This window comes from Ptychodera flava (assembly GCF_041260155.1).
Source record: "Ptychodera flava strain L36383 chromosome 3 unlocalized genomic scaffold, AS_Pfla_20210202 Scaffold_27__1_contigs__length_13241970_pilon, whole genome shotgun sequence".
NCBI lineage: Eukaryota > Metazoa > Hemichordata > Enteropneusta > Ptychoderidae > Ptychodera > Ptychodera flava.
In genome coordinates this window covers 3,354,925-3,382,677 of record NW_027248281.1, presented here as the reverse complement: position 1 = coordinate 3,382,677, position 27,753 = coordinate 3,354,925, and the positions used below count along the sequence as shown (strand labels likewise).

The window sequence follows — 27,753 nt, the reverse complement described above, 5'->3', positions numbered from 1 at the left end:
CTGGCCTGATACATCATCATAATATCCGCCGATATCCACTGCGCCCTCAGCGGTTTAGCCTTGCAAGGCCATTGGGCCAGGGCCGACGACGTGATTACAACTGGAGTAGAAACTTGGCCTCGCCAGTTCACTCATCTTGCGCATAGAGTTCAACGTTTTCTACAGAAGTTTTCAGGGCATATTTTTGAGGTTCAAAAGATAGCACAGCTGCGTAATCAGGAGGTAGTGGGACCGACCGACCGTCTGCGAAGCCCAACAGCTGAACTAACGCCAATTCTCGTGAGATCTCGTGACCTCCCGCATTCCATTGCCTAGCAATAGTTTACCTTCCCATGGACGATTCCGACGACGATCAGCGCAAGGTAAGCACAATTCTCGCCGTTTTCATCTGTTTATCGTGTATGAAATGCTTTTTGAGGGCAATAGGTATGAATTAGCGCACCATTACTCAGACTGATCAAAATTTGTGTTTTTATGTGACATACTGAAGTGAAGATATTCGAAAGAGTTAACGAGCCAGAGTGCGAACGACCGACGACTTTCCTGCATACCGCGGTGGCACGGCAGCGTGTGTACACGGCAAAGATGTACGACGTATCTCATCTGACGAGGTTTCTCTTAAGATACACAAATAGATCTTAAGTTTTAATTTTACTTTCTATCAAGAATATTTATAAAAGTAGGCAGTGAGGGTGTTGACAGTCATTATTATGGAGGTCTAGTCTGTGGATCTCCAGTAATTATCTCCGACTCCGAGCTCTGTGCAGTCACGAAGGAACCGTCCATGATTAATGGGAAATAACTTTGTCAAAACGGTGATTCGAACCTTTTGAACGCTGTTGTTGCTAGTTTATTCATTGGAATCAAAGTAGAAACAATGTATATCTCAGTTTGACTTTATTTCGTAGTAGATACTAAACTATGGGGTCTGCTCGCTCATACTAATATAATCCGTCCGCCCACCAACTTGGTGACCAAGGTGTATTGTACATGTAGTTCTTGATTTGTTATCTCTTTTGTCGTTACTAGACACAGTTAGTTGTCAATCAACCTTACGACGAATCTCTGGAAGTCCCCGACGCTGAAGAAGTCGCTTCTACCTACACACCAACACCAAGAGTTCCCGGTGCCGCAGGTACGTACCGTACTGTGTCAGTGTGATGTCCCCGTCATGACCAATGCAAATCAAACATCACATTAGCTTGTTTTCATAGATACACATGACTGTGTTTTGTGTCACGATACATTCACACATGAAGGTAACTAAGAGACTGTGTGATAATCATTTCGGCCCATTTTACCCAAATTTATTCAGTTGTTCGGAGCTGTCATATGCAGTTGCTATGGTGACATCACATTTGCTTGTCAAACTGTAAATGTTAAAATCTACACCATCTAATAATCTAGCATTCCTCTGCCCTACACTGATAAGGTCAACATTAATAATTGTACTTATCGCGGTGATAATGGCATATTTTTTAGCAGGTAGTTCCTGCGGGCTTGCAAAGACATAAAATAACATAATCCTCAAATGAAATTATTTCAATGCAATAACCTCATTCAGACAAGTGAATGAATGGAATAGTTAATAATGTAAAAATCCTTTCACCCTAAAGCACAAACTCATCTTCTTTATTAGACTGTCAACAGCTGATTGTGCTATAGTGGCCTTTGCTTTGCTTAGAGAAGTACCAGGCGCCAAATGTAAAATAATTATTTTACACATTAGAAGAACATATTCATACGAAAAGGGTGTATTTGCATGCATTTATCAATAAAAAACTACTATAGCATAAGTATAAATAAATCAATACAGACATAAGTAAATACATATATGAGTGAAAAAAACATACATATATGTGAACCAATTCACACAAGACCTATGAAGACAGACATATACATACATACGTGCATACGTACGTGCATACATACATACATACATACGTACGTGCATACATACATACATACATACATACATACATTCATACATACATACATACATACATACATACATACATACATACATACATACATTCATACATACATACATACATACATACATACATACATACATACATACATACATACATACACAAGCCCATATGCACTCATGCACGCACGCACGCACATACATACATACATACATACATACATAGCCCATATGCACTCATGCACGCACGCACGCACATACACACAAACCCACACACTCATATACATACATACATACATACATACATACATACATACATACATACATACATATACATACATACATACATATATACATACATATACACACATACAGGATCGAAAAGTTTACATGAGGGGAACGAAGTACGCTTGCGTATATCCACTCGCACACACACACACTGCTACTCGGAAAAGTTTACATGAGGGGGAACGAAATACGCATGCGTATATCTACTCGCACACACACACACACTGCTCTGAAAAGTTTACATGAGGGGGAACGAAATACGCATGCGTATATCTACTCGCACACACACACACTGATCCAACACTGATCCACGCCGCCCTGGAAGATATCCTATAATGCATTGCTGTAAGCCCAACGCCTAAACCGAAATAGGCTCATTTGGCGTCAAGACACCAAGGCGAGCGGACCGGCCTCGCTCATCCAATCTTGCCGCATATGGCAAGCAATTGCGATAATGACGAATGCTTTATTTCCAAAATCAGTAAATGACATGCTTTATCCATCCGTACTTCAGTGAGACACGTTCCCCAGTCAGTAAATGACAATGGGGCCGGGGTACCCCAGGCCTCCCACAAGTATCAGAGTGTTCACAGCCCCGTGGATAGCTGTGATATCGCAGCGGTACTCGTGGCGAACGCGATCGAGTCATTGGGGTCATCGCCACAGGGACTGTGGCGATGACCCCAAACCAATGACCCGAGCGCGTTCGACCACAGGGGGTTGTCTAAATGTCCGTCCCCAGGGGTGGGAAGGTGTTTCGTTGTATCGCTAATAAAGATATATTCTACCAACCTTTGGTGTTTCGGTCTTACTTAGCACTGCCCTTGACAATCTTGCGTATACGTTTTATCAACATGCTGCGTCTATTATCTGATGAGTTTGAGTGCCTAATTAGCCAAAGTAATCAAGGGTATTAAAATTACTAATCTGTGGACGCTCTCACCAGATTATCACCGGATTAAATTTGACAAAGTCAACAACGAACGCACCAGCAAGGTATAACTGAAATTACTTTGGCTAATTAGGCACTCAAACTCATCAGATAATAGCCGCAGCATGTTGATAAAACGTATACGCAAGATTGTCAAGGGCAGTGCTAAGTTAAGACCGAAACACCAAAGGTTGGTAGAATATATCTTTATTAGCGATACAACGAAACACCTACCCACCCCTGGGGACGGACATTTAGACAACCCCCTATGGTTCGACACGCCACAAGTACCGCTGCGATATCACAGCTACCCCGTGGATTGTTGTAGCGAAGCCAGCAGTTTTTCTCACAGAAACAAGTTGCATAATGTACTCAGTAAACGTTGTCAGGTACATGTAACATGAAAACTGGCTGAGGTCGAAGTGACTAAGGCACCGGGATTGATTTGACCACAAACAACGACAAGAGGGTGTGAATTACTTGGGTCGAAACGGACAGGGGTCGAGGTGACCTGCTGCCCCGGTCCTCAACTGCAGGCCTGACGGCCTGGCTATGTTTACATAAGGCGTCCACATTTTAGAAAATCACTAAAAGTAGGCAGAAAGAAAGCCCCCATTACGTGAAAACGCTAGGGGTCGATAGGGGTCGGATGACAGTTTGACACATTTCGTACCATTAAGAGTCGAATGATACTACATTGACCGGGTTGACCATATGACTTTCATCAAAAAACGTCCGGGGAAAAGTGAATACATTTGATGTTTGACCAAACTTTACAAAGCATCAATTTTTCGATCAAAAAATTCACGCGTAGAACTAATGAAAATTCGTAAAAAATACCACTGCCTTGTACATCAGGCACTAAAATGTCGTAGGCGTGAAAATGAGTTTATTAGAAAATACACAGTGGCTCTTAATATTAGTTTGAAAATTCCAGTTCTCCGTACTCCGTTGCTGTCTAGTTCCAGTGGGCATACTTGGCATTCCAGACATTCATTCCCTGCTGAGTGGAACTACGTACGATCCTGAGTAAAGTAAGCAGAGAGTTTAGAGAGCAGAGAGTTTAGCAGTAAAGCTGTTGCTTAGTTCCAGTAAGCTGTTGCTGTTGTTCCTGTTGAATGCTGTATTTAACCATTAAAGAATATAAGCCGAATGGCAGAGAGCTGTAATACACGACTCCAGTGTTTTATTGGCCTGGGTTGGGCCGTTAACCCCAGCAGAACTTCGCCGGCATGGCAGGTACCATTAAGTCAGAAACCCTTACGGGGCCTCTAAGCAGTGTAGTATTACTCAGGCCGGCTACCACTTTACCACTGTGTAAAGCCCTGTACGAACCCGACTCACGACACAAAGGCAAGAAGAGAAAAAGTGTCGCACATCTTTGTCATCGTCACTAGCCTTCGACGCCGCGAGGTACGTAGAGTCCGAGTTAGGAGTGAGCTCCCCGGTGTGGCACTTCCGGGCCTGCAGATCGTCGCGTCAGTGTGTGTATCTCAGAGAGAGTAGCAATGTGTGTGTTGTGTTTGTTGTGTTGTGTGTGTGTGTGTGTGTGTGTGTGTAAGTGTGTGTGTGCGAGTGGATATGACGCATGCGTACTTCGTCTCCCCCTCATGTAAACTTTTCAGAGCAGTGTGTGTGTGGCGAGTAGATATACGCATGCGTATTTCGTTCCCCCTCATGTAAACTTTTCCGAGTAGCAGTGTGTGTGTGTGTGTGAGTGTGTGTGTGTGCGACTGGATATACGCATGCGTACTTCGTTCCCCTCATGTAAACTTTTCGATCCTGTATGTGTGTATATGTATGTATGTATGTATGTATGTATGTATGTATGTATGTATGTATGTATGTATGTAGTGCATGTGTGTGTGGTGTGTGTATGTGTGTGTGCGACTGGATATACGCATGCGTACTTCGTTCCCCTCATGTAAACTTTTCGATCCTGTATGTGTGTATATGTATGTATGTATGTATGTATGTATGTATGTATGTATGTATGTATGTATGTATGTATGTATGTATGTATGTATGTATGTGCGTGCGTGCGTGCGTGAGTGCATGCATGCATGTATGTATGTATGTATGTATGTATGTATGTATGTATGTATGTATGTATGTATGTATGCACGTACGTATGCACGTATGTATGTGCGTGCGTGAGTGCATGTATGTATGTATGTATGTATGTATGTATGTATGTATGTATGTATGTATGTATGTATGTATGTATGTATGTATGTATGTATGTATGTATGTATGTATGTATGTATGTATGTATGTATGCACGTACGTATGTATGTATGTATGCACGTACGTATGCACGTATGTATGTATGTGTCTGTCTTCATGTCTTGTGTGAATTGGTTCACATATATGTATGTTTTTTCACTCATATATGTATTTACTTATGTCTGTATTGATTTATTTATACTTATGCTGTAGTAGTTTATTTTTATTGATAAATGCATGCAAATACACCCTTTTCGTATGAATATGTTCTTCTAATGTGTAAAATAATTATTTTACATTTGGCGCCTGGTAGAGAAGTCTGTGTAGCTTGAACATTTTGCAAGGGCCATATTTCAAATTCTGCTTCTAAATGTTACTGCCTTCAAAATATGAACGTAAAATTGCACATATCATTTTTGTGGAGACCGAACCACAAGATGTTATTTGCTGTTCTTTTGAGTATGTACACTCTACATTACACATATCACCAAAGCAGAGTGAGGGGCAAAATTTTGACCTTTCCAATTGAGTGATATCACCAGCAACAACAGCAAATTCACAGGTTGCTACACTTTGTCACAGTCCCTCCACCAGAGAAAACAGTGATATATTGCTGTTTCAATATTTTGACTAAATGAAATACATATTTTAACAATTTCAGTGTTTCTGAAGAGTTTCCATAAAGGTGAACACAATGTACATGTAGTATTTTATTCAGGACTACCGGTACCATCGATAATAAGGTCTCAGGACTAGTTACCATTCATCCTGTAGTTTTGTTACCCTTTGAGAAATGTACTGTTTTATAAGAAACATTTGCCAATTTATCCCTGAATTTATTATACACATCATGTAATGTTATGTATATGTCTATATCTGCATTGAAGGCAGCGGTAGTGGCAAGCGGCCAGGTACACAAATGACGGACCGAACAGATGACAGCGATGACTATGAAGCCAATACTATGGAAAACAAGGTATGATATCAACACACTAAGGGTCATCCGTACAGGTATTTCATAGGTGTATTTGTAAAATAGTATTACTTTTCCTTATAGAAATCAAACAATGGGGGTGTGCAAAGGAGATGTGCTATCTCTTGAAATTGAAACAAAATAATTAAAATACTTTCAAGGTATAATCTGTACACTGCATATCCTTGACAAGATCAAATAAATATCTATATCAGTTACAGTCTTCACACTATTTCCATGTGGCAAACACACATCATTATGCAACGAGAATACTTCTGTTTGCACTCAAATTTTAGCCAAATAGCATGGAATAGCAATTATAGCAGGACAGTTCATTGGTAGTTACATGTACACCTAGATTTTCAACTTCTCAATCTAGCAACAGGTTGGTAAGGACATTTCACAACATCGTCTGCATGATGAGGGTATATACATGATATCATTATGATGTTTAATTAGGCAGTAGTAGGTTTTTACAGGCAGGTGGCTAATTTTAAAATGACTCGTGTGTATCAGAGTTCTACAGAACTTTTGAAAGACCATCTTTTCAGCATTGCTTAAAATTGCAAGTGTTACTTGAGTAATGTGCAATACAATTGACAAATCAGGCACATGAACTAGGATATGAGTACCGTTTATAGTTTGGCAATAATGATTAGATTGTAAACTTTAGGGTGAGGATGGATCTATAGTAATTCAACTTGTAATCTTTCTGCATCTGAAGCCACAATGAATAGAAATCAGGGCATATGATTCAAACAACACATACATGTATGCTGAAACACTGAATCAATATCAGAGTTAACTTCAACAATTCCAATGAAAATATAATGACCAGATTTTCTTTATATATATATATATATATATATATATATATATATATATATATATAACTCTCATTTATATGTTTGGGACACACCATTAAATAAATGAGAGTGTTGCTAAGAATCCTTTTACTTCTGTCTGAAGATTGCATGATGCATGAAATTTAAGTAATAGATATTCTTACTTTGTACTTAAAGTAATTTATGTTACTATTTATAACGTTCTGCTTTCCGCATCTAGCACTATAATTTCCCACGAGGACATCTGTATACTTTGAGATAGAAGTAAGGATGGTCTCAACAAGACAACAAAATTGCTTTCACAGTGACTAGCTATCACCGTATTTACAAGGCATTATCAGGTCATACTAGAGAACACAAGTACATGTGCCATTCTTATAACTTTTAAGCCAGTACATGTAGTACATGTATGTTTAATATCACTGATATCTCTAGATAGATAGCAGCAAATATCACTAAATGTCATGTTTTTACTGTTCATACAAGTATTATTGTCCAGGTTTGAGCATTGTTGTAGATTCTACAATAAATTGTTGATAGGTACAGTATTACAGTCATGTAGTTATCAGTTCTTTTTGATACCAGTACGAGGCATTATCAGAGCTGGTCATTTGTTCTGCTTGAAAAACTCAAAAATACAACTGTAATGTGACATTGGCAAAACAAAAGTAGATTTGTTTCTGGATATCACATGCATTAGTATGAAAACTCTGTGTAACATTTTTACCCCACGTACATTGTATAGGTGTATTTCTCTATTGTATTACCATTCAACATACAATTAACATAAATGATTCCTGATAACGCATCGTTGATGTAGAATTACAGCAATAGACTCAAGGTGTGAACCAGCTAATAACTTTTCATTACAATCATGAAGAGAAAACACAATACACTTAGAGTCAGAAAAAAATGAATTGTTGCAGCTATCTTTGATTTAAGTGGTCAGAAAAAAGGTACATCATGATACAATCTGTTTGAAATTAGATGTTGAGTTAGACGACGTCTATACGTGTGTGGTATTCTCTTGCTGTCTCTTCTCACTTAGGTGACAGCAAGACAATGCCGCATAAATATAGACGTCGTCGTACTCTACATCTGATTTCAATCAGATTGATCATGATAGTACTTTCATAACAGACCAGAAACCCGTCTATTTTTCTGGAATATGTACACATATTTTCTGCCATTATTGAACTGATGGACAGTTCTGAGAATACCAATAACCACTAATGTTTAGCTGTGTAGCTTTACTGCTGTTTTCTGTGATTTGTGCTGAAATTGGGGTATCATTGTAAGCTTTGACGTGTTAGTGAATGGGTCACATTTGAATATAATTTTGTAAAAATATGTTATTGTTATTTTATTATCCTTCCTCCAGCCTGATGACACTCAAACAGATCAGATAAATCAGTTGATACAACCAACACAGGTACCATTTGAGTGTGTGTGTCTGTGTGTTTGCAGGGTTCTCCATAAGGGGACTTTGAGAAATGGGCCACACCGGTTTTTTGTTCGCAATCTATTCATTTAACAATTCATTCAGTATATAGGGTCTCTGCAAACTGTAACCCCAGCCATGTAATTGGTTTGGGCAAAATTAGGGTCTGTGGTCTGGGTTGGAGTTGGCAAAGACCCGTATATGACTGAATGTTTCAGTGTATCTATTCATATATTAATAACCAAAAAAGAAAATTCATAACAAAGGAATATACGAGTTATGTTTTTGTTATGTACCGTAAATTGGCCATTCCTGTGATTTTCAAGGCTGTACATGTGGAGAACAGTGGTGTACTGTACTTGTGTATGTGTGTGTATGTGTGTGTGTGTGTGTGTGTGTCATTGCTCCCTCCCTGGTTTGGAATCCTGTGTCTCAACGTATCTGAGTTATTTGGCATTTCATGTTTTATCAACAAATAACAGTACATACTGATACTCAGAATTGAAAACCAAATTCATTGAAGATAACATATTTTATTGTTGAGAAAGAATATCTACAGGTACCAGTAGAGGTACATGTAACTTGTAATGTTATATTCCACCGGCTATTTATGTATACAAATACAAATACAAATACTGGGTATTCAGACAAGCCAACAAATGAAATATACAGGATTCCAGCCCAGTGAATAAATCCCCAGGTAGCACTGCATTTCACATGAGTTGTAATCAATACAGATTCTCTTAGTGTAGTTTTGCCTTTGGTTTGCTGTGTTGTGCACTAACTTTTGTGTGTATCACCGTAGTAGACCCTAGAATATAGGGTCCATGGTACATCACACTCTCTGGTAATGCTATTCTGTTTAAAGCTGTTACTTATGTGATTTCTTCGCCCAACATCCCACTTTTAGTTCTAATAAATTCTTTTTGTTCACTGTAATGCAATTGTGTGTGACATTTATAATTACGCTATGTAATGGAACCGTGATCACTGTATTATTTTCATCATCAGAATTATTTCAATTGGCAATTTGATCTAAGATCTGTTTATCCATTCACAAAATGACTATCAAGTTTATAAATACCGTTTGAGTCCAAAGACCACCAGCATACTGTATCACTTTGCATTACCAAATCCAAACGTAGGGGGGCAACTATTATCAGAGTTTTACTGTCAAGGCTTTGGAACTGTAACAAGAGTATTGAAATCAGGCCTTAAAGAATGGCCCCTTGCAACCTCAAAGTTCTCTGATACTTGTAGCCTTGCCTTGCAGTCTAAAGAGGTTTGTTCAGGATATTTTCCAAACTCTTCCATTTAAAATACATGTCATCCATTGTTAGCAACAAATAACATAAATCACTATCCAGTTTGTGTCACTATTAGTGACATATAAACTGGTGAGGCATAAAGTGTCCTGTACATGTACATTGTGCTTATAAACACTGGAACATTTGAAGGCCCTTTGAAGCATACTGTAAACATGATTTTCACCGAATACACATGGTATTTACAATACCATTTCAAGTACATGTACATGTAGGATTTGGCACAATACAACATTTTGCTGACTCTGCAGGGAAGTGATAAGCCTGGAAGGATAATGAAACAATGAGCAACACGCTGTACATGTCTTTTAAAGGTTGGTTTATTACCACAGAATATGACTACAGAATTTTTGAATAGCCAATTACTTGTTTCATGTGATATTGTTTTAGTCAATTTTGGTTTCAACATTAAAACTTTGATGTAGAACCATGTACATGCACAAGTGTACCAGTATGGTTGTGAATAAATCCTAGGAAACTCAGATTTTTAATATTAATTTTAGTAACCACTGAAATTAGAGTTATGAAATAATGTGCTCCGTATTATTTATTGACCCTCCATTAAAATCAAACAAACAAAAGAATACTATAGTTTGACTTGAAGGAATTTATAACAAATGCTCTAGGCAATAGTTTACAGATGTAACTTTTACCTTGTGTATAGTGAGTATCAATAGACTCTCTCTATAGATACACCCGTGGCCACTTTAGTGTTGATCAAGCCTGTCTGGTGCAAGCAGAAATTCTGTCTGCAGAAGGGTGATAAAACGGTTACTTTACCCTGTATCAGTGGTGATAATGATCCTACTATCGTACCCCATGGACACGCCGATTAGCCTGAAATTACGGAGTGATTATAAAATACACTGTATACAAATGATGTTGACCACAGCATTTGCCCTATCAGTATTTAGTTTCAGGTAAAACTCATGTGTTTCAAATGCAGTCAGTGTTACAGAACATCACACATTTTGTGCCGATTTCAATATTGCAGTGAATGCTTACCAACGATACTATAGCGTGTATCGTAAGTGTCGTGTTCAGACTTTGTTCAGACGTGGGAATTGAGAAAATGCCACTTTGAAATGTTAGCAATTATATTACAGACATCGCCCGTCTTGACTGCAAAACTTTCGAATAAACATTCACTTGCACTAAGCCATGTTTCATTCCTACAAACCGTGAATAAACTTACTCCAATTTCACTTGGTACGGAAAGGTAAGAGTAAAGTACAGTCGGGGTAGCGTTTTACATGTACATGTATTCACATGTGTGCAACCATGAACGACACTTTTCTCATCCCGGTTGAAGGGAACCTGTCCTGATACATGATGTATATCTCTTCCAAACTTTTCTGGCTCCCTCTACGCTTATCTTAAAACGGTCGCTCGCTTGTTTTTTGTAGCTCCTCGTGGTACCTCGCTAGATGCCAAATTGCCACCACAATGTCTTATATTTTGAACAATCAAGCTGCCCACGTCCTTACTAAAGGATTTTCCCGTATGATATTCGCCACCGTTGTTATTGATGTTCATTGTCGGAGTGCAGACTTACAGCGTGTCTACAGTGCAGTGTTGTGATCGATTTGAATTGGGCAGGCGAGACATTTTAGTAGAACGTTATCTCAATCCTAACAGTGGGGTGCCGATAGTGAACCTTACATTTATTACACCGACCACCACTTTGTTTCGTTTATACAAACAGAATTTCTGCTTGCACCAGACAGGCTTAATCAACACTAAAGTGGCCACGGGTGTATATGCCAGCTACTTCTCTGCATCAATCCAAACATGATACAATTGAAGGAATGTGTATACATGTATATGTGCACGTCTGTCCAATTATGCATTTGTAAGCTGTTTATGAACATGTCTGGACCAAACACCTTCCAACTTGCATCATGCATGATACACCTGTCAGGTACATTGTACAATCCAGTGTTGCTGGTGCATGTAGGAAGCCTTTGAATGATTGTTGAAGCCCTGTCAGGTATATTATATGAATGCATTGATGTGTACAAGTACATGATGTGTATATTCATGACCAAATTTACAGCAAAAGTTTATGCATGAACAGAAGCTGTATTTTTGGCAGGCCCTAAACATTATGTTTTAATTTCATGTAAACTGGAGTCTGGCAATTCCCTCATAAACCATACAGTAACTTAGACACTATAGCTTGATTTGGTTGTAATAGTTCACCTCTTGAGTAAAAAGGATACGTCGTCTTCTCCTGACTCAGTACATCAAAAAGATCATGCGACAGTGGTACAAACAAACACACATGTACAAATGCTCATGGAAGTACACATACTTCTATTTGCATTCCGACATGGCATGGAGAAGCTAATTTAAAGAAAATATTAGAGTGACAGTAGCTGTAAATTTGTTAACTATTTTTGTTTATTTGTCAATTTTAAGTTCTGGTTTTACTCTTTAAAGCATGATGAAACACCCACTATCTACATGTACTGATATAGTTTGACAACATACACTGTGTATACATGTAAACTACACTATTATTGTTCACATTCCTTCTGGACCAGAATTCCCTTGTCAACTATAAAAATGCTGTACATGTACATGTACAGACTGCGTTGTTATTGTTGACAAGTGAATTCTAGCAGACATTCATATGTAAACATCAATAGGGGAGTAGCACAAGGAACTGGAAGTTGACATTGTAAACAAAAAATGGTGAAAAATGATCAAAGTTACAGCTTCTGCATATTACTTTAAATCACATTAACATATAATTGCTCTATTGTCTCTATAACTGTACCATGTTGATAATTTCAAAACCAATTCTGTACAAGTATGGTACGTTTACAGCATCTATACATTGTACATCACTACATGTATACTGTATCTACAATATATTGAGTCTAAAGCCTTGGTGATTCTTCCTTTCCTAGATAATGTTGTTCATACATACACGTACCGTACACTAGGCATATATATGTAATCTCCTCTCTTCTCATCTTTCATCACAAAAAGTGAAATTTCCATGTATCACTAATTTTTACCGTGGGCTTTGGGGCAGTCAAGATTGCTTGAAATGATACAGTGTTCTCCCTAGAGCTATTATAGAGTGGTGGCCGCCACTCTATAATTTTTGGTAAACAATAGAAACTCATTACCATAACAATTACATTTATTGTTATGCAAATTAGCCGCCACTCTATCAGAAAATCCTGGGGAGATCACTGGATACATCTATGGAGCTTTCTTTCTTCAAGGTGACCTAACAACATTGATTTCAAAATCAAATGTGTCAGCTTTAAAGGATGACAGTATACGGTAATAATGAAACACAGCTTTGATATTGATCTGTAGATCTGTACAATTGGCACATTATATCTACCACAGGGATACATATACTTCGTTGGTCTTCAATTAATTTTACAGATTCCAAGTTATGAAAACATATTGAGAGTCAGTAGAACAGTGACTGGTCAAAAGCTGCTTGAATTAGTACAATGCATGTATTAATAGAGTACAGGCATTGGGAACATCACCACCAGTCACCATCAGTGACTAATTAGAGGTTATTACCCAATATCGCCTGTTCCTGTGTCGTATCAGCATGAGTGTCATTTGTGCTGCGTCAGACACGAGACGAAGTCGAGTGTCTGACGCAGCACAAATGACACGAATGCTGATACGACACAAGGAACAGGCGATATTGGGTAATAACCGATTTATCATATACCCATGCCCATAATTTTAGGGAATTTTTACTAATAGAACGAAAAACCTTTAATTTTTAGGCTTTACTTTATTACGCCTTGCGCATAAATATCAGAATGTTTATGTGAACAGGCTTCATTCATAAAGTATACGACGAAGATGTCAACATCACGCGCGACATCGCTGCAAGTCGTCCATATCTCAATGAAACCCAAGAAGAAAGACACCGGGATACAAAAATCGTCATACAGAAGGAGCATTTTAAGGTGCAATATGCTATTACAACTGTAACCGATCAAAAACTGCTCAGCTTTAAATCTATCCTGATTTCGATCGTCGTACGGCACGGAGCTCGCGCGGAGAGGGGACGCCATTTTGTTAGTTTACCTGTAGAGTTGCCATGTCAACAGTCGTCGCGCGCGCGACATCGCTGTCACGCCACGCGCTCACTACCTGTTCGGTGGAGACCGTGCACAGTGCCGGCGCCGTGCGAACGGCAGAATGTTTGCTAGAACTTGACCAAAAAAATACCATGGGAAAACATTTCAAGACTCAACGTGATATTTCTGTATTTTGCAACCAGAAATACCCGTGTTCCTCGAAGCCTTTCAAGTTTTTACGTCGGCGACATCGCTTCGCAGGCGGGGAGCGGCAGCCATTTTGTTGTTTACGTTGTTTACCAACAAACTGCTAATGTAGTTCGGGAAAACTCTAAAACTGATGACGTTCATCGTGCATATCTCAACGTTTACCGTGAAATATCACGGCTGATATTTTACGTTGAACGTCACTAGGATGTAGCAATATGGGCATGGGTATATGACTAAAAGCTAAATATTCAAAGCTAAGCAGACATGATATGGGTATGAAAGTTGCATGACATGTACATTTTAAGGGCTCTTTACAAAAATAACATTTCATCTTATCCCCGACAATTAATATGAAATACAACGAATACTTTATATCAGTGTTGCACCCACAATGAATTGTCTACAATATTATTGTAGACAAATGAATTCTCACCGATTCAAAAATTCATTTACCAACAATTTTATGCATCACACATTTACTGTCGATACTGATTAGTTGAAAACTAGGCACTTCTGCATGTTTTTGGCAGTAAAACAAAACTATCATGAACAGATTTTAAATTATGATGAAAAAAACCAACAAAAGTATATCTATTCAAGTTGTAACAAATGAAGGATTTTATGTTAACAAACAGGTAAGAGTTAGGGTTAGGTTTATTGTGAAATGGCCATTCTCAATTATTACGTTTGACAGCCACTTCTGCTGTTCTCAGTATTAGTTGTAAATACTGTAGCAATGCTAGAATTTCAGTGAGAGGATAGCCCCTTATTACATGCCTCGTATCTCAAACATTGCTCACTCCATAAGATTCAATGGTACATGTAACTCGTTGATGATGTCGTGGGCTGCAAAGTACATCGGACTGAAAGTGAAGCGGAACTATTTTCAACTTGACAATTCAGGATTAAAAAATGATCAAATTACATCTTTTACTTGGGAAATACTGTTTTATACAAACTTAGGTGAAAAAATTTTGATAAACTGAATAACTGTGATTTAAATATATCAATGTGCTGTTCGATGATGAACATTGTTCTATTTTTTCAACAGATTTTCATCTAAAATGGAAATAAAACATATAATTGTCATTTGTACTTAAACTTAAAGCTTTGGAGAGAAAATTATGTCAGAGTGAGAGAGGCATGGAATAAAAATATCATAGCCCGATCATGGGACCGTGTACCTACGGGGCATGAGACCATTTGCCCTCCTTACGTCAGGCAAATGGTCACCTACCCTCAGACACATACATGTAGTCCCATGTTTGGTCTAGAATATACATAATTTAGAAACAGGTCTTTTTCAAATGTAAGAATGTGGGAATCAAGATGGAGGTTTTATATAATTGATGTGTGTATTGTAATTTGATGTGTGTAATGGTCTCTCATGTCTCTCTGCTTTGCTATTATGTCTGTCATTTCTTCAGAAAATAAAACCAACAGGCAATATAAAGAAGGTACTGTATCTTAACTCTCAACTGAATGCTTCATTCTGTGCCTTGCATACTGCATGTGTTACATCAATGGAACGCATTTTGGCCAGTCCATAGCTGTTTTCCCTCCTGTAATCTACCATTTTTGTCACCTCTAACCTATCACAGTCACTGTCAACTTCTCAACACTGATGGTTTTCACGTACAATGTGGGTATCTATGTAACTTTCTTTTTCTTTGCTTGATCTAACAGTTTATAGTTTATCCCATCATCACCAGTATAGTGAATGTGTACAACAAGATAAGATAGGGTAAAGGATATACCGGCACACCAACAGTACATGCATGTCTGTGTACTGGGTATATATGTACCCCCGGTATACACACATATACTCAGGTACATACATTACATGTACATGTACAGTTAGAAATATGGTGTGTGTGAGTGTGTGTGTATATGTATGCATATAAATGTGTATACATGTGTACGCATGCACGCACACATACACATACACACACACAAACACCCACACGTACATCATCAAATGAGTTACATTTAGGGCATGTCAGCATTGCAATATTTTTTATCATCTTTAGTAACCTATAGACTTATATTTTATAATTTTATAACGTGTTTCTGTAGCCTTAACAAATGATGCACATGTATGTGCAAATGCAAAGACACATTAAGTTGTCTTTCAGTTTATAAAGTTTTTAAAGGGCCAGTACCTATACCTGCAACTTTTGATGATTTTTTTTAATTATTTTTTTTAATGTCAACTACATCTTGTTTTACTCTCAAAAGCATGTTGAGATACCATGACACTATGTCTTCAACTTGTAGATTCATACTATTACCCTGTTCACACAGAAAAAGCTATGTCACCTCTACAGAGACGTGACTTTTACATCGGTGCCATAGAATCATTCTGATCGCTGGGCGTCAACCTGGTGTTGGACCAATTTTATCCTGATTTGGAAGGGGTCTAGGGCCACCACAAAATCTGAGTTGGCCCAGATTTCAGTGTGTGGACATGTACAGTGTAACGCTAGCCCTGGACCCATTGCCAAGTATGATTGTCAAGTTTACATCTACCAGTAGTTTTCTCTCCAGTCCTTATCAACCCATGTAGTAAGAATGACATTTCCCTGCCAACTTTCATCTTGCAAATGAGACTACATGTAATTGGTGCACAGTGCCTGTACAAATGAGAGACGCACATGTTAACAACATCATTAAAAACACCATGAACTGATTATTTCTCCACCACTGAATTATCCGATTCACTCGTATGCTCAGTATAGATGTGTTGAAGTTGTCTCCGATGCTTCAAATAGTCAGTTGCAGTCATATAAGACCTTATTGTGCGTAAAATGTGCACTGAAAGCTTGAGCAGTACAAACATGGATGTTATCCAAGCTGCTATTTGGAACTTTGAAAGGTCAGAGGTTACGCAGAGCTGAAGTTATGTCGTCATATTTTTTCATTGCAATCATATCTGAACGGAAGCTAAATTTAACCCTTAGGCCAGTGCTTTGTCAGACCTATTTAGCCCTGGCCTGTGTTAACCAGGTTTATACATGTGTAGACTGTTGTTATTGTTGACAAGTGAATACTGGTCCAGGCTGGAATTTGAAAATTTAAACAATAATACTGCATTGTACTTGTCTACATGTTGTGATGACAAGCTAAAAAGTAGGTGTTTCAATGTGCTTTTTTGGAGTAGAACAAGGACTGGCAATTGACATGTACAAAACAAAAATAGTGAAAATATCATCAAAAGTAAGAGCTTGTGTCCCTCTAACAAAGTTTAAATTCACATCATCATATAACAATAGTGGAAGCTATTGGTGATGGTAATAAGAGGTTAAATTGTCTTTAACCTTGCCATTGTCAATGAGCCACCTCATGTGGCCACTTCATAACCTTTGGTTAAAATGTTGTTTATAATGCAAAATTTAAGTTATCCCAAAAACGCTTTGTTCCATTCACTTTTAAAGTAATTTCAAAAATTGTAATCTAAATCTTACATGTGTTGTTTGATACCAGGGTCTAATTACACGGATTTATTCGCTGAAATTCAGAACAACATTTCATTTATGTATCGTCAAATTATTGAAAACATTAATAAATAAACAATGAATGCTGTTAACTTTCCTCACACAAATCAGATATGTGTAAATAGATGATAGATTTGAAAATCAGATTTGCTAAAAACTCCCATTCATGCTTCAAATAATCTGTGTATTTCTATGTTCACTGTATTTTCTGTACCCACACATGTACATGTATCAACAGAGACAGAAAGACAGCTCTATTAGCTGATGATTTTCACTGTTATTGTTTTTTATGTCAACAGCAGGTTCTTGTTTTACATCCCAGAGTAGGTGGAAATATGCAGTGTTGAGCTTGTCTACCCAGCTTGTACTTGAGTAGACAGCCTTATTATTGCTGACAAGTAAATTTTATATAAATCTGGACTAGAATTCAAATGTGTAATAACAGTTCATTTTACACGTACGTGTATAGACACTGTGTTGATAAGCTAAATAATGGATGTTTTAACATGCTTTGGGAAGTAGAACAAGAACTTGTAACAAACATTGTGAAAAAAATCATTAAAAGTTACAGCTACTGATCCTCTAAGTATATGTATGCATTACCGGGCAGAACAATGGAAGAATTGCAAATACGTCTCTTGAAAAACTCATTACAAAAGTCTATATGTGGTAACACTGAGTTATTATCTTCTCTTCCAAAGTGTCTTTTACATGGCATACTGTAGCAATGCCAATAGTAAAGGCTGCATACCGGTACATGACATAATGCATGTCTTTCTAATGCCAGTCTTGGTGATATGTTCTGTTTATTTGTTTATTGTACTTTATTTACATAGGATAAGTCCTTCATTTCCCATACAAATGGTATTCTATGATCTACCATGATATACTGTGTAGAAAAATAAAAGTAGCCAATAGAAACATCCACATAAAAACTGTACATAAAAATATATATTGAAAAGTGAAACATATTTCTGTACTAAACTTACATAGTGAAGAAATATGTTTAATTTTTCAATTATCAAATCGTCTTACAGTAGTTAATGCATTTTAGTTGAAGTTCTTAAAATGAAATTTTTTTTAAAAGTACATGAGTCAGTGATAGGTCTGCATGTAATCAGTGTAAAGCAGACTGCATGAGTTTACAGTGGCTGTGGAGGGTAATATCATCAAGCCAACAAGAAACAAAATATTTTCTCCTTTAAAAAGCAATTTTTCCTCGTGTTGTTTTTGTTTTGATGCGTTATCATTGCATGGCTAGCTAGCTCCCATTCCGATTTTAAATTGAATGCATCATGTTTCCAGACTTGGATAAAACCATATTGTTTTGTGTCCCTTTGTGCCATGGAGACATTTATGCAGAATTTCATCTTATTTTAATAACCTGAAGTAACTATACGTTGACCCCTCCCTATTGCAAGCTACCTATCATTTGCTGTGTTGTCAGAAGATGTTAATAAATTTACGGACAAGAGACTGGGTATATGTAAAAGGGCTTTAAAGGTGGAGATGGATGTCTACTGTATTACAGTATACACAGTACCTAGCAAGGAAACTTTATTCAGTCTGCCAGTCATAGAGAATACTGCACACTTTACCTTAACTCATGGATTTAAAACTCTTCAAAATCAGAGACCTCACCCTTTAGTGTGTGTTTGTGTAGTATTATCACTTCCATTAAAACAAACTGGTCATTTGGTACTTAGAATTTGCACAGGACTTCATGTGCAATATTCCAGCTGAATATTAGACACGCTTGCATATATGTACACTGAATAAATACAATACTTTTACACATATAGATTACTGTACCAAATTCCAAATTCAGAGAGCTGAATCTCATTACACAGTCTGTACACATGACAAGCAAGCACAATTGTTTGATTTGAACTAACACTGTCGGCAAAGGTTTTTGAACATTAATAGATTTTTTAAAATTCTTCTAATGACACCTTATGACTGTGTAATGTGTACAATACAATTTGTTGAAATATAAATACCTTGCCAAAGCTAGTAAAGTATTTGGAACTCTGACAGTCTTAACATTCACAACAAACTTGCTGCATAGTCATACAGTGTACATACATGTACATGTAGTTGTACATTACAGTATCTTATTGTTCCAATGACAGACATGTTGCACAGACAATGCTGTGGTTTACACCATGGTAGAAAAGTGTGGTTCTATACTTCAAATATCATGGAGAGTTTTGTACATGTCCTGTGGGAATGCCATACCAAGTGACCAGTGATTGTCTCTCAGTGTGTTTCCAACAAAACTGTAAAATACTGGGTTGATTTCAAGTTGTAATGCAACTCATTATCAACTAAACAATGTAAATGTAGATAGAGGCACCTTTAACAGAAACTGATCATTACCATGGAGCAACTTTGATCCCAGTATTCCTCAGGAGATGCTTACAGATATCATCAGAACAGTTCTTATTTGGATATTGTACATGTCTTTATTAGCCCATAGGTCAGCCATCCCAGCTAGATCAACAACCCCAGTATAATAGTGAAGATGATGATGATGACGATGATGATGGAAGCGACTCTTCAGATGATGATGATGATGATGACGATGATGATGATGATGAACATGGAGGTGCTATAGAGGGGTCAGTCAACAACTTGTTTGTCATGGTCATTGTTCAATAGACTGTAATGAGATTTTCCCTCACTCATGCTGTAATGATATTTTCCTCTCTTACGCTGGAATAATAATTTCCCTTTCACATGCTGTGTTGTCAAAGCAGCAGCTGTGTAGATTAACCTAGTGATGAAGACTACCACCACTGCCACACTCTTTACACATGACTTGAATATACCATTACTACACCACATGTCTGTATTGTATGTCTTCTTACACTCTTGATATGGTCTTAGAGAGGGAAAATATCATTACAGCATAAGAAAGGGAAAATATCACTACAGTGTGAGTGAGGAAAAAGAATAATGGGGCATAGCCAATAATGACGGCAGAGACTTAACCCTTTGAACCCGGCTCGGACAAAAATGTCCACATGATGTCATAGGGTACCAGCGGGTCAGGGTGCAAAGGGTTAAACACTAAATCTGTACCTGTAATGACAGACATACATCCTGTAAACCATTTTGATGTCCTGCTCCAACAAAATACAAGTTACAAACATTAACAATATTTAACTTTCTCAACATTTTCTTTATCATAAATATTTAGTTCTCATTATATTCCACCATACGACAATGTGAGACAGTCCCTAATGGTAGAATACACCATTTTATATCAATGCTTTTCTATTATATTTAAAGGGACACAGTCGGCCATTTTTCATGAATTTTGTTTGATGCAAGATACTACTTATATTGTTTGACATGTTGAAAGATACTGAATGAATGGGTGGCCATGCATATATTCAACACCGGTTTTAGACAAATGAAACCATGCAAAAATGAATAAATGGTTATGACCACTAATTCATTTTTGCGATGATTTCATATAAGTAGTATCTCATATCAAACAAAATTCATGGAAAATGGCTGACTTTGTCCCTTTAATGACAGCAAACACACAGATACAATAGAAACACCAAGGGTAATTGAACATTTTGATAGAATTATCTAAAATTTATTTGTCATTTTCACAGTGCCTATGATCCTGCAGACTATGAGCATCTACCAGTGGCTCCAGACATCAAGGAATTGTTCCAATACATCACAAGATACACACCACAGACCATAGAATTGGATCACAAATTGAAACCATTCATCCCAGATTTCATTCCGGCAGTGGGTGATATTGATGCATTCATCAAGGTATGTACATGTAAATAGTTACCACATTTACCATATAACATGTACAGTATGCTATGATGAGAGAGTCCTGCAAGACAGCTGTAAGTCCAAATAACTCTTCAATCATGTTGTATATGTTGTGTCACATGCTAATCGTAGACTTTCTTGATGTACTCCCTATAGTACAATACATGCATTTTGAAATAATTCAGTTCACATATCCATCAGGCTTCACTCTTGTTGATTGAATTTCCACTTGGATGTGAATTTAGTGTTGAAAGGGCCAGTAATTCTCTAGTTTCTTTTTTTTATCAGTGTTAGCCTCTTTTGAAAAATTAGTAATTGACTGAAATTTGTGTCATGATAACCAGCATATGGCCAACATTGGACAAAGGGCTGACCAATGGTAGCAAAGTGATACAAGCAGCAGTTAAAATTAGTAGCTAAGAATTTTGATAACATGTTACAAAGTGTGTATACTCCTGGAAAATCTTTGAAAGTCCTTGATTTTCAAGGCCTACTTGAAAGTTTCTGAAAATAAAATTGATTCCTTGAAAATTTAAATATATCAATGAATGAACACAACCACACTGTGAAGTGTATTGTAGAAGAAATCGCTAACTGGTTACGTAACTTTTCTACCTGTAGGTAAACAGACCAGATGGTAAACCAGGTACCCTTGGTCTTACAGTGTTAGATGAACCCTGCGCAAAGCAGTCAGATCCCACTGTGTTGGATCTACAGATGAGAGCAATCTCTAAACAAACTACTACAAAATCAGTACAAGTACGCAGTATTGATGAAGCAGATAAACATCCTAAGAATGTACAGAACTGGATTGACAGCATCAGTGAACTACACAGATCCAAACCACCGCCTACTGTACATTATAATAAGTAAGACATTTTTGATGTGCGTCGTTTTAATGGCAATCTAGCTGGCATAGTCTTATGTGTGTATGTATTGTATGCTGTCTTCACAGTATAGTTGCAGCAATGTCAATTTAAAATTTGTGACCATTCAATGGTGTTATAATAACAAATAATTGAAGCAGTGAGTTCTAGAAACATTCATGAAATTAGTCAATCACAACGGTAAATGTCAATGGTTGGTAATATTAAGAGTAAGCTTCAAACCATTGGCATGACTTCAAATCAAAGATATACATGTAGGGTCTAAATGTTGTTTACAGAATTCTTCCAGTCATTCTGCCAAGCAGGGGTAAAATTTAAGGTGCTTCCTATCTTGCCAATTATGTCTGAACAAATGACTTTTTAATGAAGTCTACAGCAGTTTGACAGTTCCCCCATGATTGCAGGTAGAACTGCTGTGTTTATTACATGTACCAAGTCAGAGTCATCAAGATGTCTGCTGGTATGGCCAAAGAACTATTGGAGCTCTGACCACTGTGGCAGGGTTATTTGACCTGTCATGTTTTAAAAACTTTATACTTGTCCGATCAAGAGGCATATCATGAAAGCTGTCTCAGTAGTTACACCCATAATTCATTATGAGCAAAGAAAGACATTTAGTCATGTCAGGGCTCGAAATTAGTGATAGTACTGCATCCACAGACTACCAATTTTCTCTGGGGCTAGCAAAATCCATGAAATGGTAGCCCACACAGACTACAAAAGCCTGGGACCTGAAATTCAATTAGTACTTTGCACGCCATGTCCGGTTCGTAAAATACGTCAGTTTTCAATCAGCTACAAACTCACAACATACGGCATCTAAATGCAGTCAAACCCAGCTGGACACAGAAAGTCCATACTATGGCTTTGTTAAGCAAATTATGAAGACGACCAGCTATGTGGCGGAACTTTGCAACATAGTTTCAATATCTGAACTGACGGACTTGAATGACAGGCACAGGAAATGATAGCCAATGAAAACGCATTTTTGCTGCATTTTGATCATAATGTATCAATTATAATCACACGGAAATTATGCCTCCTCCCTACTCCATAGTCTACTTTTAGCCCTGCTACAGTATGTCTCAGTGTCGAGGAGGTCTTGTTGTTGTCATGACGACTATTAAAATTTGCATACAACTCTGAGAGTGGTTGTCAAATAGGTCACCAAACTTTTGAGTATCACTATCGTCCATTATACCTGTTTCCTTAGGTATTAAAGGTGTGCAATATTCACATCAAATGATTAGAAAATTCACTTAATTGGCAGATTCTTGAAAAATAGCCTTTTCTTGTCTGGTTAATGAAAAAAGATATCCCTGAACTAAAATGCGCATGGGCTACCAGCCATTGTCACTGGGCTACCTACTTCAGAAAATGGTAGCCCAAGTGGACTACCAGGGAAAAAAGTTAATTTCAAGCCCTGCATGTGTAGGTGTAGTACAAGGTCACAGATTGGCAATGACTACAGGACAAAATAGAGTGGCAATGTCTACTGAATAAATTAGAGTCTTAGGAAGGAGTAGCCTGCTATGTCAGGATGTATCATTTAGAATCATGAAATTTCAATGCAAAATAAGTCAATATAGTTTACTTGGAAGCAATAAACAATAAATATCTGCATCCCATGGGATGTTTTCAAATATTTTTATGTCCCAGCTGGTATTTTGTGCCTCTGAGATGCTGTGTTTGGAGTTCTGTAAATCTGATCCCCAACAAATTAACATGTGTATCCTCTGTTTATTTCAGAACCATGCCAGACATTGATGAGTTAATGCAAGAATGGCCGCCAGAGTTTGAAGATCTTCTCAACAAAGTTGGTTTACCCACAGCTGAACTGGACTGTAGCCTGTCAGAATATGTTGAAATGATCTGTGCCGTACTTGATATCCCCATCTATAAAAATAAAATACAGAGTCTTCATGTACTCTTCACTCTTTATTCAGAATTTAAAAATTCACAAGTAAGTGCATTTCAAATGATATGGTAATTTGCAAACTACGGAATATTTTTAAGTTATTTGAGATGCTGAGGTTGTAATCTATGGCAGTGTTTTTCCCTTAAATTAATTTTCCCACTAAGAACAGTAAAAATAACAGGGAGTAACTGACTCATTTTGAAAAATCTTCAAGTTAGAACTTAGCTCAATGCACCCATTGATGCAATAGACTAAGTATAATATTTTTGATAGCCTAGTCCAAGTTCATACATGTATGTGTTTACTCTGTAAGTTGCCAGACAGTTGTTTGCACATATCTGATAAAGTCCACAAACACTCTTCATATGTGAGCTGAGGAATGTAGCACAACCCTCTTGTAGTCCATGGAACTATGAACAATATGTACTTTGACACACTGACAGGTTGATAAATAGACAAGCATTGCTGAGAATATTTTGTTTCAAAAAAAGGACTGCTTCTCCAATTCAAGAGGAATATAATATCAACCAATACTCTGACAGCAAAAGGCCATATTATACATTTCAAAATGTACATGACATGGAATAATTTTTTATCATGATGTTGGTGTTTGCTCTTCTTAAGTGTTTTTTTGCAATTCATTTCTTTTCACAGCACTTTAAGAACCTAGCTGCTGAGAACAAACTGGACAATGCACTGAAACTTAAAGGCAATGAAGGAGCTGGTACTGAACCAAGCAACGAAACAGATAGATTTGTCTAGGAATTCCAACATAGATGTCTACATCATTTACAACACGATGGATGAGTGGTTTGAACACCAGATGGTTACTGACAGATTATGCAAGCCATCATTCAGTGAATTCATTGGCTAGTTCCATCACAAAGACAGATAGACTCTTAAAGTACTTTGCAGATATACATATAGAATACATGAACAAAAGAACAATGATAGCTACTTAATTCAGAAAGATATTAACTGTTGTTTATTACACTTTGACAGCTGTCTGATGACATTGTCATTCTAGAATTCATGTACATCTAGGATGAATCTTTGATCAGACATTGGTCCAATTTAATTTTAGTTTATTTAAATTTTCATTATGTCAATTGCCAATGCTCAGAATGTGAATACATACAGTGATATTGAATGGCAAGTGAAAATATCAGAACAAAGTGTAAGTCTTTAACAAAGATAAAATATGTGGAGGTACATGAAACTCTGTGTCAAAGTAGCAGGCAGTATACTTTGTCCTCAACTTTCAAGATTTCTGAACTCTTTGAGTCAATTTTCAAGATTTCTGAACTCTTTGAGTCAATTTTCAAGATTTCTGAACTCTTTGAGTCAATTTTCAAGATTTCTGAACTCTTTGAGTCAATTTTCAAGATTTCTGAACTCTTTGAGTCAATCTAGCAATGTCTCAAAATTTCCTTCAGTCACCCAACAGGGCTGTATACGTACACATGTACATGTGTGTGCATCAGAGAGAATGGTCTAAAGTCAGTGGTGTATAAAATTTGCACAGAGGGTATGCTACAATCACGGACTGTCAGTAAGACTCTGCACAGCATGTGTTTAATCTGTTCACCCCAGTTCCCCATCAGCAGGTCCAAAATCACCATTGATGACATTTGATTTGGACCAAACCACTATGTGAAATGGTTAAGTTATACAGCAGTTTAATAGACCATGTACATTACCCATACTGTGATGTAACTTCCATTGTCTAATACTTGCATTACCATTATATGTTCTAGTTCAACATGTACACATACATCATGTACATGTAAGTGAACATCATAGAGTTCCTAACAAGGAACAACAATAAGATATATCTATCTCCTAATGTTGATCTGTTGCTCAGTCATATTGATTCAGATGGTATGTAGATGTATAGTGTTGTATTTATTACTAGTCATTGCTATTTTTCAAACAGTGTGTGTTTCAGTGCAAACGTCAAGTCATTTTATGTACACAGCCTCCCATCATTTTATGTAAAAAATATGTTTTTATTTGAATAACTTTCAAATCTGTTACTTCAGAAAATCTGTTTTGCAGTCATTCAACAGTGAAAGAATTTTTTCCCTGGAAAGTGTGATATTTATTTGGAGGCAGTAGCAGTCCCAAACAAGGGTGTACTGAAAGCAACAGAAATATTTCAACAATGTAAGAATTGTGAATTATTCAAAAAGTAGATGATAATTTGGATGATGTTGTTTCCCTTGCAGTCAAATAAGATGTATATACTTTTCCAGTAATACAGAGATGTTAAAAGAATACAACATTGTAAATATACAACATTGTAAAGCACTGGTAGTGATTCTATGATTTTATCAAAAAGTAAACATGGTTGTCCCAGATAAATTCTGAATTGCTTCTCATCTCAGCCAACAGTTCCTTGGCTGTTTGTGTAATGTCCATTCTGTTTTGCTTTGTACTATTTTTCATAAATGAAGTTTTCTTCAAATAAACCAGGAAGTATAATGTAATTGTCAGGTTGCAATCATTGTCTCTGTTCTCTTCCAAGATGTAACTCCTCATTTTATGACATCATCAGCAAATAAACAAAACTTGTTTGATGACAAATACATAGAACCTGTGTATTCAAATTGTGAACACATTCCACAGAAAACAACATCAGACATCCAGCTTTAGGAGTGGACAGTGAGTGTGTTCTGAAAATTTTTGCTGATATCATCCGCTTTTCTTCATCATTCATTCAATCCCTTGTTTTCTCCTAATCATATATGGATGTAGAACTTTCTCATTTGTTTCCTTTACACATCCATTTGTAAAAAATGCAAATTGAATATGTGTAACAGCTCATACTTTCATGCTTTGCTCAAAATTGACTTTTGAAGAGCTCCACAATATTGTAATAAGACAAGGTATTTAAAGTTATTAAAAGGTGCAAAAAAGACGTCTAGCCATTACTTTTGAACAAGTACTACAAGGACACTTTTTTCCAACTGTGACTGAATTTCAATGATCTTATTATCCTTTCATTATTAACTATCTAATTTTATCATTTCATCGCTTTTATTACATTTTTAATTCAATAATCTAGTGGGTGGAGGGACGGTGGTCTAGAATATAATTTCAAAATTCATTGTGACATCACATTTGAGATGTTTACCGTCCCGCCTTCAATCATTTACAACGATCTCATAAGTTTTAATTCATTCATTATTTCATGTGTTTATCTCTTTTAATTTATAGCTTTATCTCAATAATTTAATCACTGAATAATTTTTTTCTCCGATACATAAGCTTAATGACCAAGGCAGTTTCCTCACATGAAATTATTTCGTGAATTCATGATTTAATCTTTTTCAAACTCCTGTGGCTTGTAGCAGTGTAGATGCTCAGCGAAACGTCCCCGACGTAGAATGCAAACTTTAATAGGGCGTT

General features: G+C 37.0%; 1 protein-coding gene across 4 annotated transcripts; it reads left to right on the top strand.

Annotated features, from left to right (window-relative positions):
* Positions 1-37: 37 nt before the first annotated feature.
* On the top strand, positions 38-26,831 carry LOC139126204 (intraflagellar transport protein 46 homolog). 4 transcript variants are annotated; one of them, XM_070692250.1, is made up of 10 exons: positions 49-362; positions 1,030-1,135; positions 6,263-6,351; positions 8,575-8,625; positions 15,667-15,696; positions 20,206-20,354; positions 21,363-21,531; positions 22,159-22,406; positions 24,174-24,387; positions 24,997-26,831. In XM_070692250.1, the coding sequence occupies exons 1-10, from the start codon at positions 333-335 to the stop codon at positions 25,102-25,104; spliced, it is 1,194 nt and encodes a 397-aa protein (XP_070548351.1). In that variant the 5' UTR covers positions 49-332; the 3' UTR covers positions 25,105-26,831. The 4 variants fall into 4 exon arrangements, with proteins under 4 accessions (XP_070548353.1, XP_070548352.1, XP_070548354.1 ...); XM_070692252.1 differs by lacking the exon at positions 8,575-8,625 and having other exon boundaries at positions 38-362; XM_070692251.1 differs by lacking the exon at positions 15,667-15,696 and having other exon boundaries at positions 40-362.
* Positions 26,832-27,753: the final 922 nt, after the last annotated feature.